Here is a 19,486-nt window from a genome sequence, read left to right on the forward strand (position 1 = left end):
CCTGAAAGGGAAGGAAAGACCATACTGGAAACAGCAGAGTAGATAGAGTTTTTGACTTGGGCGAGAACAAAGTACAATTTCCCTCATTGGGTTGGATTTAGATGTCCATAATGGTTTGTTCTCCTTTTGCCTAAGAAAATAGGAAATCCTGTGTTTTGTTGATGGTTGAGTTCGGTTAACTTCACAGGAGTAGGTGAGGAAGTACCTCATTCCAAGTTCATCACACACAACTCACAGCTGGATTCAGGCGCATGAGGGCCAAGACATGGCTTTTTCTAGCTTTGATTCCTGCTTTTATCCCTTTTCCTCCCCTTTTGTGGTGTTCTAACCATGTCGCTGTAGGATTTTAGCCAAATCCTTTTGAGAACATCATCCTGTTATTATATCCATGGAAGAAAAAAATGAGAGCATTAATATTCATACTCAGATCAGAGTCTGTTTTCTGACTCTCTCATCAGACCCCTCTTTGTTATACCTCCCTTCATTATGGAAATGCAGCATCTAAAAGAAGAAAGCCAATTCAGCCAACATACATTTTTTTACTATTTGTATAGGCATATGCCGAGAGCAAGAAAACCTCAGTTTCTGGAATAACAATTCCCAATGCAATGGAAGTTCTGTAATAGATGGATTGTACGAAGGGCCTTGGGAACACAGAAGATAGGCTTTGGTATAACCTTAGGCAGTGGAGGAGTCTTCAACAAATATTTATTTTTTATCTTTTTACATTGTTTTCTTGGGGTATGACTTATGTACAGTAAATTGCACGATTCTTAACTTAGTTCATTGAATTTTGAATATAGGTGTGTGTCCACGCACACACCACCCCAATCAAGGTACAGAGCACTCCGATCACCCCCAGAAGTTTTCCCCCTTGCCCCTTTCTCTAGAGGGATTTACATTTGAATTGGGCCTTAAGATTTTGATGTTACTGCTCGGATTACATTTTGGGAGAAAGAAAATAAAGCATCTCGAACATGCACATTAGGGTATCTCTGCAATTAATTACAGGCTTCTAACTCTTCGTCTGAAGTCAGAGATCTGTTGGAACAGAAAAACAAGTTGACCACAGAAGTGGCTGAACTGCAGAGACAGCTTCAGCTAGAAGTCAAGGTATCTGATTTTTCCTTTTATGTTATTTTTAAAATTTCTGTCTTGCAAAGAATATTTTAAGCAAATCTGGTTGCCCAAGTGAAGTGAAAGCCAGTTTTTTTCTCCCCCCAAAAGAAACATTCCTCTCATCACTGAGTAAATTCCTGTATCTTTGGCTCCTGCTGTCTGAAGAACTTTGTTTTATTTTTAATTTTTTTAAAGTAACCGAAACCCATAGACACCGTTTGCTTAGACAGGATAAAGCACTGTTGGATTCAGGCAGGAAGCTAAATGCATATAAAATACCCGAACTGAGTAATAGAAATAGCAGACTGAAGTTTAGCTGTATTTCTTTTAGAAGTATTACAACTCATTCAATATCTCCCGGGCCTACTTATGTAGCTCGATTAAGTTGTTTAATAAATGAGGTAGTCTTCTGTGGGACTGCATTAACATTCAGTGGAGGTACTTGAAAATCACATGTATTCATCTTAGAATCAGCAGAACATGAAAGAAGAGAGGGAGAGAATGAGAGCAAGCTTGGAAGAGCTCCAGGGCCAGCATGACAGTAAAGTGGAAGAGAATTCCGTGCTGCAACAGCGCCTGGAAGAGAGCGAAGGGGAGCTCCGGAAGAACCTGGAGGAGTGAGTTCTGGCCCAAGAGCCGGGTTCTTGCATCCGATGTAGCCAGAACCCTTTTGTCTGTTTAATACTATTTAACCTTCCAGATATTTAGAGGGGCTGCCGACCCTTCCTTTTCTCCCTCTTATCCTTGTAAAATTGTGAAACTGGTGACACACGCAAACTGGTAAGCAGAAAGGTTAATAATTAAAAAATTCGTTGTATACCTTAAAGGATGCCTTGTAAAGTTGCAGCCCTGAGAGCGGCTCCTAGAGCCAATAAGCAAGAAGCAGGGAGTACTGAGTGGGGATATCTATAGACAGAGATTCCAAGGAGCCTGGGTCTAGCCTCCAAAAGGCACCTGTCCTATGACTTCTGTAATCTCCCAGCTTGTGAATTCTATCCTGAATGCTGCTGAGCAGTGCCTATGCTGCTGTTGAGTCTGCAGACAGGGCAAGTCAAAGCCAAGATGGCCCTGCCATTGCGTCATATTAAAATCTGTGACAAAAGGGTCTGAAACCAAAGTCTGCAAATGTACGGTGCCATGAAGCTCTGTGGACGTGGTGGAGGTCTTAAGTGAAGGTTTAAACAGGAGTGAAATCTAGAAGGAAATTCAAGAAAAATATAATAAAATCATTTGATTGCCTTTGCAATTTTGACGATGGAGTTTTTGCTTTTAAAACATTCCTAGAGGTTAGTTTTAGAAAAATTGCTGAGAAAAAAACACAAAATTTAGCGTGTAGTAAAGACTTTACAAAATCCAGAGGTAAAATAGTTGTGAGTTTGGTTTAGAGCAGAGGTTGGCATACTTTTTCTGTCAGGTAGTAAATAGTTTATGGTTTATGGGCCATATGGTCTTTATTGGACCCATTCAGTCTGCCATTGTGTTGTGCAAATGACCATGTGTAATACATAAATAAACGAGCATGACTATATTCCGATAAAACTTTATTTACAAAAATTGGCCGTGGGCCAGATTGGCCAAGTAGGCCATAATTTGCTGACTCTCCTGGGGCTGGGCGTGGGGTGGGGAGTAGGGAATGGGGTCGTTTTAGTGAAAGCATTATCAAAGAGGTTCTGCTTTTTTGGGGTCAATTTCTTTCTTCTCATCTAAATTCTAGTACCCTACAGTCTCCTTTTGGGGAGGAACTGTCACTGTATAACCTACCCCTTAACATTGGTTTGAGTTCTCACTTGCCTTCTTGTTGGGCAAATTAGACTGCAGACTCGAGTTCTTACCAGCGCCTCTTCTGGTTTGTGCTTCCTTGTTCAGTGTAGAACAGAGACTGGGAGGCTCCTCGGGGCTTCAGATGACTGTGCTTGATCATCTGAAGGTCTGGAATCAAAAGCAAGGCTTAGCACGGTCCCTCTGATGGGCTTCCTCCCCTGCCAGACTGTTCCAGGTGAAAATGGAACGGGAACAGCACCAGACTGAGATCAGGGATCTTCAGGACCAGCTCTCAGAAATGCATGATGAATTGGACAGCGCTAAACGATCTGAGGACGGGGAAAAGGGAGCTCTGATTGAGGTAAGGCCTGGGGGTGGGGGAGGGGGGGAGATAGGATCAGGTGCTAAGAGAGGTCCTCCTCTGCCTGGAGAGGTTGGGATGGGTGGGGGAGTGGGGGGGGGGTCTGCATACTATGAGCCCTATTCCGTTATGTGCATTTTCTCCACTGTGCCTATGGCTAGGGTCCATAAAAGCATCATATATAATAGTTTTTAAACTTTGTCTTAGGAAAAATATCAACCATACAGACAATTAGAAAGAGTAATTCATTAACTCCCATAGAGCCCTAACCCAAATCCAATGGTTGTCAACACTTTGTCATGCTTACCCCATGTCTTCATGTCTATTCATTTATCCTATTATTTTTTCATCTGTCCATCTATTCATCTTTGCTGAACAATTTCAAAATAAATGATGGATAATACCATACTTCACTCCTAAATTCTTTGGCATGCATCTTTAAAAAATTAGGGAATTTTGTTATAACCACAATACTCTTATCATACTTCAAACAATAATTCCTATAACATAACAATAATTCTAATACCTGATCCTTATTCAAAATTTGCCAGTTGTCCCTCAAGTATATTTTACAGTTGTTCCCTCCACCCCCAAGCCGGGAACCAGTTAAGAATCCCATATTGCTTTCATTGTTTTCTTTCTCTGGTTCATTTATCTTAGTATAGATTTGCCACCAATTTCCTATTCCCTGCTCTCTTTCTTCCAGCCCACTGATTTTCCAAAGAGACCAGACCAATGGCCCACATTCTGGATTTGTCTGATTGTTTCCTTATGGTGTCCATTAACTTGTTCCACTGTTTCCCGCATTTCCAGTAAATTTGAAGTTAGATCTAAACACTAATAGATTCAGGTTAAACTTTGGGCAAAAACACTTCGTAAGTAGTGCTGGTTGTGGGAAAGCATTTTAAAGATGCTCATGCCCATACAGAAATTCAAACAGTTTTTGTTTAAGGCCCACACGAGAGTGTAAGCTCCAGGAGGCGGGCTTGGTGATGGTTGGCTTAGGGTTTTATCCTCAGCAGCTGTTCCAGTGCCTGGGACCTACAGCACTTGGCAAATATTGGGTGGATGGTTGGATGGATGCCTTATAAATGAATGAGGGAATGAGTGAGTGAGTGAATGAATGAATGCATTTGCTATGTACACAGGCTGCCCGTCTAGCTTCTGCCTATATCAGTATATTCCTTATTGACTATTGAGTTCGTATCATTCCACGTATCAGTGAATGAAGTTGACTCTTTTCTCTGCTTAGCATTTGTTCATTATTGTGTGGTTTCCCAAAGACAGTCATTATCTCTTCCCTGAATTTGACTGCCATCCTGTTAGGGTGGTAGATACACACATAGGTTGTGGACATCTGCATTTTTTTTTTTTTTTTTTTGCTGGAAATGGGTATAATTGAAGATCAGAAATAGAACTTTTACCTCTGTGCCCATTTAGATGTTTTGATATTGGCTATCATTATCATAACCTGTATTTTTGGCATAGTTTTGAAGCTTGTTTCCTTATAAGCTTCAGTTTGTAGGAAGAGCCGACAAATAAATGATACACAATTTAGAACAATGCAAAAAAAAAAAGAAGAAGAAACCATAAAAAAATAAAACAGTAAAGGTACCATGTTGGCATTTACTTCTCATTTTCTGCAGCTTTCCCGTCGGGGCCTGGGTCTCTTTTTTGTTCCTGTCTTGAAGTTCATGTTTCTGGCTGCCTCAAAGTCTCGGCTGTCTAGGGTTTTCTCACCCTCTTCCTTGTTTCGTTTCAGAGTAATTCCCAGGAGGGATTTTAGTTCTTGCTCTTTAGAACTTAGAGTCTCTTCCCCATGACTTGGTGATGGCAGAGAGCAGAGCACTGGTGGCCACGAAGTTACAGATGTTCTCACAGATTTGTTCACCGTATGGGCAGAGGGGAATTGTTTCTCTTCTCCCACATGAGCGTCTCCGTGTCTCCACGTAGACCTTTTCTCCCGAGAAAACCTTGGGCCTGTTCCTTAGCACCTGTTTCTCCTTTTATCCAATGACCTTTATCTTAAAACCCACTACACTCGTGGTATTATATTGCTTCTCATGGCTCCGCCTTCGTCTCCGGGCTGAGTTACAAAGACAAGGTACATTAGAATGGGGCTTTGAAAATGGTGTATTTGTTGCTGAAATATTAAAACATCATAACATGGGGGCACCTGGGTGGCTCAGTCAGTGAAGCATCCAACTCTTGATTTTGGCTCCGGTCATGAGCTCAGGGTTGTGAGATCGAGCCCTGCGTTGGGCTCTGTGCTGAGCTTGGAGCTGGCTTAGGATTCCCTCTCTCCCTCCCCTCTGGCCCTCCTCCCCTGCCGGCATGCTCTCTTTCTCTGTCTCAAAAATAATAATAATAAATAAAATACAATAAATTTTTTTAAAATTATAAAATGGAATTTTAAAATGGAGGGGTGGTGGAAACATTTTCCTAAAATCTTAATGACTAGTTTTATTTCTACATTTTCTATTTTTACATCTGCATTTATCTCTTCATTGCCTCCCTATCCATTGATAGCTTCCATCTACCCTTCTGTAATTTAGGGACAATTATAGTGTCCCTACAGCTTTGATACCTGCTTTTAAAAGTTCATTTGTTAGGGGCCATCTGGGCGGTATAGTCTGTTGAGCGTCTGACTCTTGGTTTTGGCTCAGGTCGTGATCTTGGGGTCCGCAGTCATTGCAGAGTTTTCTTGGGATTCTCCCTCCCTCTCCCTCTGCCCCTTCCTTGCACGTGTGTGCTTTTGCTCTCTCAAATAAATAAATAAATAAACCTTTTAAAAAGAGTTCATTTGTCAGGAAAGTGTTTCTGACACTTTCCTTATTTTTTTTTTTAAAAGATTTTATTTATTTATGTGACAGGCAGCCAGCGCGAGAGAGAACACAGCAGGGGAGTGGGAGGGGAAGAAGCAGGCTCCCAGCGGAGGAGCCTGATGTGGGGCTCGATCCCGGAACGCCGGGATCACGCCCTGAGCCAAAGGCAGAGGCTTAACAACTGCGGTACCCAGGCGCCCCTCTGACACTTTCCTTATTATAGTCTATAGTCTTCATTATCATTTTTTGGGGAGATAAACCATAATAAATTTCATCATCCTTCTATATTGTTTCTCTCTCTTTTTTTTTTCAATCATGTAAAAATGGGTTGAATGTTTTTCACATGTATCCTTTTACTTCTTTAGAAAAATTTCCTCTGATAACTTCCCAGAAATGATGTCACTGAACACTTCATGGCTTTCAATAAAAATGTAGCTTCACAAACAAATTTAAACAGAAGACTTCGCCATATCCTGTGAGTCTTGTGTGGACACTTTATTGATTCTAAAAGGGGAAGGTGTTATCTTTGCTGTTGGGAAGTCTTTTAAGTTGCTGGGTTTTCTCACTAACTGAAACCTCTGATTGTTAGTTGTCCTTTCACCTGAAATCCTGTTTCCTTACAGGTACATTTTAGCACATGTGACCTTGCTCTAGTTTATATCTGTCCCTTTCTTCTGCTAGCCGGCTAGTTCAAGACAGTGTCGCTTTGCTTCTTCCCCCATTTCATGCCTCACACAGGGCCGAACAACAGAGCAGATGAATAAATACATTTCAGTATTTATTTTAGAACTGTCACCATTTAAGAAAAGGGAATAATTCTGAATTGAGCCGCATGCTTCTTTGCCTTTCCAAGCACAATGCACTGCGCATATATTAATGGATATAATTTAATTAATTAAATAGTTTATTAACTTATAGTGATAACTAGGATAAGGATATGAGCCTCAGTTTTGGTGATGTGTTTTCAGGCTGGTAATGAGAGACACAGAAAAGGAAACAGAGCACATCTGCTCTTAAAATAGCTGATATTGCTGGCTCTCCGTATTTGCCTCTTTCCTGTAAGGGGAGGAATGTCATCTCTTGCTGGCTTCCTGCTGGATGAGTTAGGGCAGTTAGCTTCTCTGTTTCGGAGTGGGTTTCTCTGGAGGTTCATCCTCCCTGTTTCAATCAGGTTCCTTTGACTTGTCAGCAATAGTTAAAACATGACCTATGGTTTCTGTACCACTAATAAAATAGACCCTATCTCCTTGTCACATTCAATTTATTCTTCGTATCTTAATAAGAAGTGGCCTGAGGGAAGCTGATAACAGATTATAGTTATGGCCAAGTTTTCCCGGCATTTGGCTTAGAACAGGCTCTTAAACACAATGAACATTAAACACTTCTGCTTTTGAGTGTTCGAAAAAGGTTGAAGGCTTTTCATCTTGGAAGGCTTGCCAAATGCACAAGATTTTTTATGAAATCTCTTTTAATATTTTGCATTTTGTTAAATAACATTGGACACCAATACAAAATCGGTAAAGTAACAGTAAGAGAGATTAAAGTTTTTTAAAAAAAAAAGAAGAAAGAGAAAGAGTAAAAAATACCATTCTCCTAGGCTAAACCATCTAACTGACCAAAAATAAGATGACTTTGTTATTCTGTTAAACAGTTGATGGTTCTGAACTTTTTTTTTTTTTAAACTGAAGTTACAGAAATGATTACAAAATAAGTTTTCAACCACTTCTTTGTCCATAAATGCAAATTTTCCCTCCATTCTGGGGGTAATGGGTGAATATGAGCCCTTGCTCTAAGTGCCATGATAGTGCAGTTTCTAATTACCAACCATCGTCTTTGATGGGAGCCTGCCGTGCTGACGGATGGGCCTCACTGCAGCAGGGGCTGGTACTGGTTTATCCCTGGCATTTGCCAAGATGCAAGTATTTAAAATACTCTGGTATTGAAATTGTATTGATCTGAGGATAGATAGACTGTGCTCAGAAATGAGGTCTCTAACAGTAAAGTACTGGTGGGATATGACTGCACATTTTACAAATGTTAACTAAAAAATATGTTTTTCATCAGCTGTGATGTGCTTTCTAGGCCATTCTTCTGGGGGAAAAATTACCTAATTTCCTATCAGCTACAGTTTTGACATAAAACCTTTTATGTATCCTTTCAGTGAGTGTGGACCACAGATAGAGACCCCGTAAGTTCTGGGAAACATGTACACAGAAGAGATCAGCATTTTTCTCAGTTTGGCTTAGACTACCTGGGAATAAGTGGTGTGTGAAAAGAGGCTTTCTCTGGGCAAGTGAGTTGCTGCCTTGAATATTCTGGTGTGTGGGTCTCCGTGCACCTGCTGTTAGGACAGCCCCTTGCTGCTGCTAATAACAGCCAGGTCCCCGAGTGTACTTTCTTTTCCTTTCAGCTTTCCTTCTTTCCATTCATGTTCTGGACATGTCTCTTTTCTTGGCAGAGGTGGGCCCTCCTTATAGGCACTTCCAGCCAAACACAGTGTTCTGTTGCGTTTGCACGGAAGAGACTGAGCACGGTGTAGTTGTTTGCCCCTAAGCTCCTCTTGAGTGTGTAGGCTTGTGGTCAGGCCTGCAGAGGCCGTATGATAAAGAGAAGGGGCAGTGGTCTCCGGTCTGTGTCCCAGACTCCCGCGTACAAGCTGTGCGATCCTAGGCATGGTAGTGTCTCAGAGCTCCAGGTTTTGTTTTGTTTGTTTTGTTTTGTTTTTTTCATTTAGGAATGAGAATATTGTTACTCTCCTCGAATATTCATCTCCTACGCTTTTTGGAAATACTCAGCACCGTTCTTTGTACATACTGCGTACCAAGCACAGTCAAATCTGTAGCCCCTCCCTGCCCACATACACGCATACAAGCTCTCCAGGTTCTTATCTCCTGGATGCTTTCGTATCTGCAGCTAACCTGGGTGCACGGAGGCTTCGAAAGTGCTGATTCCGACTGGCCAGGGCCCCCCTTTGTTTTCTCTGATTGGTGTCTCCAGAGAGACATGTGCATCTCCGATGGGTATTTACTTATGTTTTGAAATTTCTATATTTTCTCTCCTTTCTTTGGCTTGAGATGATTGGCAGTAAGGCTACCGAGGTGACGAAGTAAAGTTTTTGAACTCTCTCCTGCCTTTTGGTCTCTACCCTGGACAACTTCCAAGTGCTGCGAAGTGATACGGTGCGGTGTCATCTGATTGGATCCGTACAACACGGGCCACCTAGGCGACAGCCGCAGCCACAGATAACAGCACGTCGGTGTCAAACGGACCATAAAAACCTAGGTTCTTGACGTGCATTCATTGGTGGCACTTCACAAAAGGCGACACAAAGCACAGATATATCCTGGAAAAGATAAGCGTGGGAAGAGGAACTGCCTTATCATCAAAACAACTGAGAAATGTGTGAGAGTAAGAGCAGGAAACGGGGCTTAGAATCACAGGGACTCTCACAAAGAGGCTGGCAGAAGGCCCTGGAAGACCTGCAGGGGTAGCCGGGGGCAACAGTGTTGGGAGGGTCTGTGGTCCTCCCGATGGAGGGGCTAGCAGCGTTGGCACCGGGATGTCCCCCTTTGGCAAATCCCAGGATGGGCTCTCTTTTCCTATGATTTGCTCATGTGTTCTGTGCTTGGTGCTTCGGAAGAACCCAAATTGCTGTAGTTACCTGGATGAATCTCTTGGCACTTCCTCTGAACTTACCAGTGCCTGCTAGCGAGATTCTGGACGGGCGAAGTCTGGGTCTCCGCAGTGCAGCCCTACCCCAGGACTGCAGAGGTTCCCCTGGTTCAACGGATGTGCATGTCCCAGAGAAAAGGAAAGAGATTCCATTGCCAGTTATGTTTTCATCCCCTCAGAGTGACAGACTTCTTGAATGGAAAGTAGTTTCTCATCTCTGAGGCCTCAGCTCCCCAGGTGGCTGCCATTCCTCTGATTTCGCGGGAGCTCTAAGAGCATGCATGTGTATTTACCCAGAAGCCACCAGTGAAAAAAAGAGACTAGTTTAGAATTCTGACATCAGCAGACTTCTGCTATACTGCACATGTTAATTCATTTATATTCAGAACAGACACATTCCCAATATCATTGATCCATGCACCAGAAATATGACCAGATCGATACCCTTCTAGCAGGGGAGAAAAGAAAATAGTCTATATGGACTGCAAGGTGAAAGAATTAAGTGCTCGGAGATGTACAGCTAAAGTGAGATGGGTGTCAGGAGGGGGATTCAAGGAAGACTTCTTGGAGGAGGTCCTGCTGAATCTGCATCTTCAGAGATTTTCTGAGAGGCAGAGAGGCAGGACTGAGAGGGAAGAAGGGCACTTGAGACAGAGGATGTATGTGGATAATGTCAGAGGGGCCCCAGGTGAGTGACTGGATGCAGGGAGCAGCTGGGTGGCAGGAGAGCCTAAACCAGGGAGGTGAGGGAAAGGGTCTAAGATGTTACACACCTTTTGAGTTGTGAAGGACAAGGGCAGGAGAGGTCAAGGATGCCTCCAAGCTCCCAAGCAGGTGTTGCCATTCATAAGAATAATGAACAAAGGAGGAGGAAAGGAAGGAACATGATGAATTCACCGAAAAATATAAACCTACTGAATCTGAGGCCTGTGGGACATCCAGATGGATGTGTCTGGCAGGTCACTGGAAGTGCAGGTCTGAACTCAGAGAAGAGTCAGAGGTAAAGGTTTGGGAGTTACTTGCTTAGAATTAATAGTTGGAGGGGGAAAAAGTAGATGAGCTTGCCAAAAAAGAATAAAGAATGCAAAGTTGCATTCTTGGGGATCATCTTAGCTTTGGGGAAGAGGGAGATAAAAGCCAGAAAAGATTGTCGTAGAAAAAGCAGCCTGAGGGAAGAAAACAGGCATGTCCTGCCTTTGAACTGCGAGGCCAAAGAGAATTTTAAGGAGACAGGTGGGGAGGATCAAAGAACAGTCGAGAAAAGTGAGGACTGGGAAGAAGCCTGGATGTGGTGATTAAGAGGTCACTATGACCTTGGAGGGGACAGTCTTGGTGCAATATCGCAAAGCCACATTGCAAGAGATTAAGGAGTGAATAGGTGGTCAAATCGGGGTTGTTATAACTGAGAGGTCAAGAAGCGCAGTGAGCAGAAATTATACTTTCAGGAAGATTCGTGGAAAAGCTTGTTTTGTTTTGTTGCCTTTGACCCAGTGGATTCTTATGCCCTGAGGAAAAGGACACAGATCCGAGGAAACAGAAGAGAACAAAATGACAGAAGAAGGATCACTGATGGAGGGAAGGCTTGGAGCAGGCTGGCGAGGGGCCGCCGGCCGTGTGTGAGGCGGCTGCGGGTGGGAGACGGCCGGTGTGTGGAGGGGAGACAGGGTGGAGAGGGAGCCCAGGCAGCCATGTCCAAGTCCCCCCGACGTGAAGTGCGGGCGTCTGGGGCTTGAGGAGAACTCAGTGGGTCTGGGACAATGATGGTGAAGTAAAAGGAATGCTGAGCTTTTGGCAGGACACACTTGGGTTTAGGTAATGCGATTTGTGGTGGAACTTGTTGCCCCAGTTTTGTGCCTTTCCTCTGGAGCTCTTGGCAGTTAAGGAGGCGAAGATGTGCGTGTGGTGCTGCTCAGAGGGGCGGGTGGGACAGGAGCAGAAGGGGCGGAGTCAGCCCCAGTCCCAGGACCGGGTTGTGGGTTTGACCTCGCGCGGCCGGTCCCAGGGCTGGTGTGACGTAAGTGAGGCCAGCCAGTCGGCATGTCCCCTAGGAAGCAATGGCGCACAAAAGACCATTGCAAGGGCGGCAGGCCGTTCATTGCACAGAGAGGAAGGAGGTGGAAAAAGCAGACATGCCCCTTCAAAGTGATGAAAATGAAATCCGTTTCCCTTTTTCTCCCTCAAATTCAATCTAACTCATAAAAGCTGAGACAGACAAATCAAGGGGAATGATGGCCTCAGAGGAATGAAAAGAAAGAAAGAGGGGAAGAGGTCTAAACTGGCGGGTCGTGTGGGGAGGAGAGAGTCGGAGGACAGCTCGGGAGTATGGCCATCGGTCTGGGCGGCCCAACCAGAGAGGCCATGCAGGGCGGCTCAGCGCAGATGTTTAGCCTCACCTCCCCCTTCCTGCTTCCTCTCTCTAGGAACTCTTACAGGCAAAACAGGATCTTCAGGATCTGCTCATCGCCAAAGAGGAGCAGGAAGACCTCTTGAGGAAGCGGGAGCGTGAACTCACTGCCCTGAAGGGAGCGCTGAAGGAAGAGGTGTCCAGCCACGACCTGGAGATGGACAAGCTGAAGGAGCAGTACGATGCCGAGCTGCAGGCCCTGAGGGAGAGTGTGGAAGAAGCCACCAAGGCGAGTCACGTGCCATGTCTGGCCAGACCCTGGGGCGCGTGGGCCTGGGCGTGAGAGTCGGGCTTGGGGACAGACGAAGGGGCAAGGGCACCTTGCCCACACCCGTGCCAGTTGTTTTTCTGATGAAAGGTGAAGCTCGGTTTCCTCAGATCATGGAAATGGAGCTCGTTCACAAATGCTGAGTTTGGCATTTTGAGTCTGAATTTAAAAATTGTTAAGGACATGGGTAATGCTTTCATTCGAGGTGAGATTTGGAGGCCCACGAATGAGCCTCTTGCGGAGCAGAAAGCTGGGCGCCTCCAGGTGCGCCTAAGGGTCGGAGGCCGAGGGCATCGTGTGGCTTTGCTAACGGGGCAGGGTGGCAGACTGGACCCAGATTTCTGGAATCCTTCACCCCTGCCCCTGACTTAGCTTGTTCCTTTGGACGCGTGAAGCCTTCCGTTGGACAGTTCAGGTTCTTTCTCAACAGAGTTCCACGAGGGTTAATTGGCTGAATTGTCCAAACCCTGGCAAGAGAATTTTTCTCTTAATTGAATTCTTGGCTCCTACAAATAGATTGCAAAATTATGACGAGGTCTTTTGGTGCAGGCCTCATCTTGGCCATTGAAGAAGAGAAAAGCAATGTTTTGAAGGGGAAAGTGCTCTGAAATATCATGCCGTCTTTAGGGAATGAGAGGAATTAACAGAGCATAGAGTTTTTAGAGTCTCTGCAATGCACAGGTTAAAGATGATGAGGAAAGAACTCTTCATATGGTTGTTTTATTCTGTGATGATTACAGCGACAGGTCCGAGGGAATAGGCCCCCTCTCTCCTCTAAGCTCCATAGTGATTCACTGATTTTCAATTATGGCATGGTAATTGCAAATGACAAGAAGTGAAAGATGGTTTTGTTTGATACAACAATAAAAAGTCTGGGAAATCGTCTGTTTCAGGTTGTTATAACTGAGACAGTTTTTAAAGCTCTTCTTGTTGATTTGCCTTAGTTGTTGGTTTTTTTTTTTTTTTTTTTTTTTTTTGAGATTTGGTTTAGTTTGAGGGAGAAAATGGAAACCGATTTAATTTTCATTGCTTGGAGAGGGTGTGTCTATTTTTTCCATCTTATTTTCTTTCTGTGCTGCAGCCTGATGTCCTTGTTCTAGGCCTCTCTGTGCTGTTGTTTCGTGGGGGACATGCCAGTAGGCTACTGAGTAAGATGGTTCTCCTTTGAACCCACTATGTGTTCACCACCTTCAGACCTTCCGTCAAAGCTCGAGCTAACATGGGTGATTCATTGAAGGGTATTTGAGGATGGCATTTTGGGCATGTTTATAGTGATTTGAATATGACAGTTAAGCTTGTGCCACACCTGGGATGCAAGATCTTTTCTTAGAAGCTTCTAGGTCCTCTCATAGACACTGTACATGGGGAAGGGAAACATGGTAAGTGAGTGGAATCGAGATAATCTGTTGAGACCTAGTCTGTTACCTTTTGACCCTTTCAACGGTCAGTATTATATGTTAATTTACAGCATTTTCATTATGCCAGTTCAAGAGAAATAACTTCATTGACCCGTACCGGTCTGTGAAAGAAATAACAGGTGAGTTCACCAAGACATATATCATGGGCAGAGGACATAGGGTTTCTGAGCACCTGGAGACTAACACAAAGGGGTTCACCTTAGCGTCCAAAGGGGTGCATGCCAACAAGCTTCTTTGCCGCAGGTCATACTCTGCAGTGCTATTGGCATCTTTCCCTGAAAGGACCAATCTAATCATGTCAGCCTCTGCTTAAAGGCTGTCTTGGCTCCTCATTGCTCCAGACAAAAGTTCAAAATTGTTAGCATGGTAGGTAATAGAAGTCCTTTCTCTGCCTAACCGTGTCTCCAGAAAACTCCATATTCTTTTAATCTTTTCACCCCTGTGCACAGGTGGACTGACTTCCTTCTACTTTTCTGCCTGACCACCATCTTCTCATCCCTCAAGACCCTCCCCAAATGTGCCTCTCCCCTGTGAGGGTGACTGGGTGCCTCCACTCCTCTTGGTGGGGTTAGGGGCACCCTTCTGTAGGGTTTCTGTTGCTCCCTGGTTATTCCTCTACTGTAGTTTGTATCATACCGTGTTGTGATTCATCATATCTATCTACTTCATTGGACTCTGAGCTTCTTAATAAGCACAGGGACCATTTTTACCCCCACCCCCTTTATTTTCCCTAGAGTGCAAGTGGCAAACTCAAGTACCTCAGGGCCCAGACAGGGACATCAATGAGTGGACCTCTGGGTGTGTTGTTGCGGGTGACAGTAGGGCATGGTGGAGACTGGGGCAAACTAGAAATTGTGCCCTTTGCTGTAGGGTCAGTTGCTTTCTGCTGCAGTTGAAAGTCTCAGTGAAGGAATCCTGGGCCCATGTTGCAATCTCTCAGTTTTTTTTTTTTTTTTTTTAAAGAAGCCAGATATCTGGATGTTGATTTTGAGGTCTCCTGGCTTTTAAAATAGCAAGAAAAGAATGATAGAGACCAAACTCAACCCATCTGCACTTTACAGCATGTGATCTTTGTCTCTTGAGTTTAACACAGTGTCTGTTATGCAGTTACGTCTGTGTAATGTCTGATGAATGACAAATTCCCCTCTTCACTGGGTTTTCAGTCCCTGTGGCATGGTTCCTGTTGGATTTTCTTCGACGATGATGTGGAAGGTCTTTTGAGAAACCCGACTATGACTCTGAATTTCTGTACCTTGCTTTTGTGTTTCCCTGCAGTTTCTTTTTCTTTCTTTCTTCTTTTTTATTTTTTTAAGGGGGCTAAGACCTCTGGGTCTTTTTTTTTGTTTTTTTAGATTTTTATTAATTTTTTGACAGAGAGAGAGAGATAGCGAGAGAGGGAACATAAGCAGGGGGAGTGGGAGAGGGAAAAGCAGGCTTTCCCCTGAGCAGGGAGCCCGATGCGGGGCTCGATCCCAGGACCCTGGGATCATGACCTGAGCCGAAGGCAGACGCTTAACAACTGAGCCCCCCAGGCGCCCCTCCCTGCAGTTTCTTAAAGAACATCACGATTGTGTCTTTGCACCTGTTAGCTTTTGCTTCTGAAGGTGATTGCCGAACAAATGTGACAGAATCATATCTAATGGAAAAAATTATGTCAGTTTAGTGGACAGATGCTGCCTTTTTGTTAAATGATTTACATGCGGTATTCTAGAATAGCATTTCAAGGTTATTCAATTCACTACTTAGAGGAGAGTGAGTTAAATATAACTTTTTAAATTTGGTAAAGTGTCTCTTAAATGTGCGTGTGCACTAGCATTCAGCCTTTTCCTGCCCCAGGGGAAGGGCTCCCCCATCCCTGTGACTAAAAACTGACATTTCCTTGAGGAACTGTGTTGCAGTTAAAAGTTTATTTCCTTGGTAAGTCTCAGGAGGCAGCCCAACTGCCTGGCATCAGGTTTTCTAATTTTCGCCCCTGCCCCGGTGTCCAAAACCCCGAAAGCGCTATCTTATCGTTGTCCAGTAACAGAGATTTCATCCTGGCCTGAGCCTGAGCACTGAAAGTTTTAAATTACTAGAACATTAGGTGAAAACTGTCAATGTTACGTTTTACAGGTATTCCAAATAGATACTCTGTAAGAGCGGTTTCTGTAGACCGCAGCTGCTACACCTGTTTAAGAACAGGTTGACTGCTTCCCAGACGAGAATTCATGAGTGCCGTGGTTTGGGGGAATTTCCTCGTGCAGCAGAATGGAGCGGACCTTTCCCTCCAAGCCGTGGTGGTTTGGGTCACTGGGTGAGCCACTTGAGTTCCCTTCCCATAGAGAACTGGGTCTTCATTCTGTTGGAAAAGGGGATTCTATCTATCAAACATTCTTTCAAAGGACCCTTGAGGACTTTGACACCGTATTTCATAACATACTTTTTTGTGTTATGTCCTCTTAGACTCATTCTAGCTCTGAAAAGGAAATGTCCTCTCTCTCCTTGAGTTTGTGGCTGTGGCTGGGGTCCAAGTGGAGAAACAGACAATCAGTGGGGGTGTGAGTGACCGCTGTCTCGGAGAAAAACGAAGCCCGTCCACAGCGTTAGCTTCCGTTTCTCATCTGCAACTCCTTGTGCAAAAGAGAAGGGCAAATGGTTTAGTGTTTTCAGGTTTCCCAGAAAGTGGGCTCAGTTCAAATTTCCAGCTTCTCCAAGAAGGTTCCTTCTTGGTAAGGTTGCTTCTTGGACCTTACCATTTCCAGGGACCTGTGAATGCTGGAAATTTTGTTCTAGGTTTTATCTCCCCTGTCATACTCAGCACTGTCATCATTTTCCACTTGGCATCCCTTGGGTGCTTGGCATTTACTGGGCGGTCAGTAAATGGTCATGGATTACAGGAATAAATCGACGAAAGAGGAGATGCCCTGTGAGTCCTGACGGTCCTGAGACATTAGACTGTTTTGGGGTCTCATTGATGAATTAAAATGGTTTCTTCTGAAAATGACCAAATCTTGTCTGTTGAGAATAGTATCATGTTAGTGTTGAGTCTAAAAGACGCAAGCACTTTGAGGATGTTAAAGGAGCCGCTTTTATTTTTGTATTATGTGATACGTCTTCTGGGCCATGAGGCTGTTTTATGGCCCCAACGTATAACAGTTAAGTGACATCTCTTACCTGAGTGGATGAGGGGGAAGTGGAGGGAGGATGTAGATGTGTGAGAGACTCTTGCCATCCTTCACTTCTCCATTTGTTTCATTTGTAAATATAGCATTTACAGATTTACTTACTGAACTGTTACCAAGTACAAGGTATTGTGAAGGTTATAAAGATAAATCAGATAAATGTACCTTCCAGAAGATTGAAGGGGAGAGAAGTAACACTCAAGCTGACTACAGAGTGGGAAGAGTAAATGCCCCAGACATCAAGTGCTGTAGGGGGTGGCTTGTGCTCGGGAGGGGAGTGTGTAGGGGAACGTGAGTGGCGTTTGAGCCTGGAGGCTGAGCTTATCTGAGGTACTGAGTCCGGCATATTCAGCACCTTGTAGATGGGGAAAACGAGACGTGAGTCTGGGCTGGAGCCTTGTGGAACAATACAAGTTAAGGTGGTTACAGCTTAAAAGAGACTTTTGAGAGGCAGAGTCCCAGATCCAACACGTGGACCATGTTTGGATCCCAATTCAAACAAACCAACTGTAAAAAAAAAATATATATATATATACACACACACACACACACATATACACACACATACATATATATACTTGAATATATATATATATACTTGAAATCATTGGGGACATTTAAACACTGTCTCTGTATTTAAGGATATTAAAAAATGAAGTAAGCAAAAGTTTTAGGGGTGACAATAGTGTTATTATTTTTAAGAGTCCTTCATTTTTCAAAGACACTTACTGAAGTATTTATAGGTGAGATGGTTGGCTACCTGGAATTTGCTTTAAAATAATCCACTTGGTTGGGGCGCCTGGGTGGCTCAGTCGTTAAGCGTCTGCCTTCAGCTCAGGGCGTGATCCCGGGTTCTGGGATCGAGCCCCGCATCAGGCTCTTCCTCTGGGAGCCTGCTTCTTCCTCTCCCACTCCCCCTGCTTGTGTTCCCTCTCTCACTAGCTGTCTCTCTCTCTCTGTTGAATGAATAAATAAAATCTTTAAAAAATAAAATAAAGTAAAATAAAATAATCCACTTGGGGAAGAAAGTGTGTGGGTGTGTGGATGAAACAAGATTCGCCGTGTGTTGATAAGTATTAAAGCTGCATGATAGATAAGTACGAATTATACTATGTGCTCTACTTTTGCTAATGTTTAGAATTTTTCATAATAACACATTGTTTTTTTTAAAGAACACAAAAAGACTTAAGATAGAAAAGGTGAGTGGAGAGGGACGTGAGGACTCATTGGATATCATAATGCCATGACACATGAATGGTTTTTAATTGGTGAGGGAACACTTACTTGGTGTTTGTTCTAGGGACCTAAAAGGGACATGCTTTCCTAGCAGTGACCTGCGGGTTGGGAAGGTTAGCAGGTGGAAAAGTGGTTAGAAGTAAGGCATGAGGAGGATGGAGCTGCAGGTTTGGGGGATGGTGGCCAGGAGAGGCAGGACTGGCAGGAGAGACCCCACGGGGGTGACATGATTGGGGTGAGGGAGAAAGAAGAGACAGAGCTAAGCCCAGGTGTTCCCTCTGGTGCCGAGGCCTTGCTGGGGGCGGGAAGGTTCCAGGTGGGGCCTCTGGGAGAAGCAGTTGGCGAGAGGCAGGGTAGCCCTGTTGGGTGGGGACCACTCCTGGTGGACTGGGATGGCTTAGGGTAGGAGAGGAGGAGGACACAAGCACAGAGATGTGAAGACAAGCAGCCAGGTCCAGTCCAGGTCCAAGCAGCAGGCGGAAGAGCGTTGCATTTGGCTTAACGAATAATATATTTGAGAAACTTCTAGAAGCAACCTGTTTTTGCGTTACGTATTTATATACAGGTCCCTGTGCTTTCATTTTGTTTTGCTCTGTAGAGTGTAAATTCTTTCTAACATTACGTCCATGTTTTAAATTCTGTAACACTTGCATAAATTTTATTCAAACTCAGTAATGTTGCAACTATTTCTCGCCTCCAAAGCTGCCCTCAAATTATGGCTTTGTGTTTGCATTTCAGCAAACAATCTGGAAATGTCGCTCAGTCTTACGAAAATGAAGAAGTGCTTCAGTGCTCCTTTCCCACGTCACTTCTAGATTTTCCTTCCCTCTTTCCTTACAACCCGTGAACCGTTTCTTTAACAGCAAAAGGTCAGCAGAGGGTCAGATGGCAAAAGCACTGCTAATCTCAGGATGAATGGAATTGTCTCCCTTAAAGATAGGGCTGGTTCAGGGGAAAATCTCATTTCTGTTCTCTCCATGGGAGCAAGCGTAGTGAGGGAACCTGTAAAAAGTCAGTATTTCCTCAGCTTGCTACCTTCAGATAATCCGCTTACTCTGCATGACTGCTGTTGAGAACGGGGGAAGTGGCAGGGTTGCACGTGCCCAGGTAAAGGGTAAGAACTCACATGTGCCCACGGTGGCCTAGAACTTTCCATCGGCAAAAGTAAAAGGGGGAAGAGTCAAGGTTAAACAAGGTCTCCTTTCATTTTTCCTCTCTAGTTTTTCTTTCCTCCAGAAATGACTCTTTTAGTGATTGCATT

General features: G+C 44.1%; 1 protein-coding gene across 4 annotated transcripts in view; it reads left to right on the forward strand.

Annotated features, from left to right (window-relative positions):
- Nucleotides 1–19,486, forward strand: part of CGNL1 (cingulin like 1) — a 152,721-nt gene that overhangs the window by 62,106 nt on the left and 71,129 nt on the right. For all 4 annotated transcript variants that reach the window (XM_087859245.1, XM_045788219.2, XM_045788389.2 and 1 more), the window contains exons 5-8: nt 1,012–1,113; nt 1,588–1,736; nt 3,106–3,241; nt 12,159–12,371. In XM_087859245.1, the coding sequence (XP_087715371.1) occupies nt 1,012–1,113; nt 1,588–1,736; nt 3,106–3,241; nt 12,159–12,371 (600 nt within the window). The remainder of the gene's footprint in view (nt 1–1,011; nt 1,114–1,587; nt 1,737–3,105; nt 3,242–12,158; nt 12,372–19,486) is intronic.

This window comes from Ursus americanus, chromosome 36, assembly GCF_024610735.1.
Source record: "Ursus americanus isolate L20-20 chromosome 36, mUrsAme1.1.p, whole genome shotgun sequence".
Lineage (NCBI taxonomy): Eukaryota > Metazoa > Chordata > Mammalia > Carnivora > Ursidae > Ursus > Ursus americanus.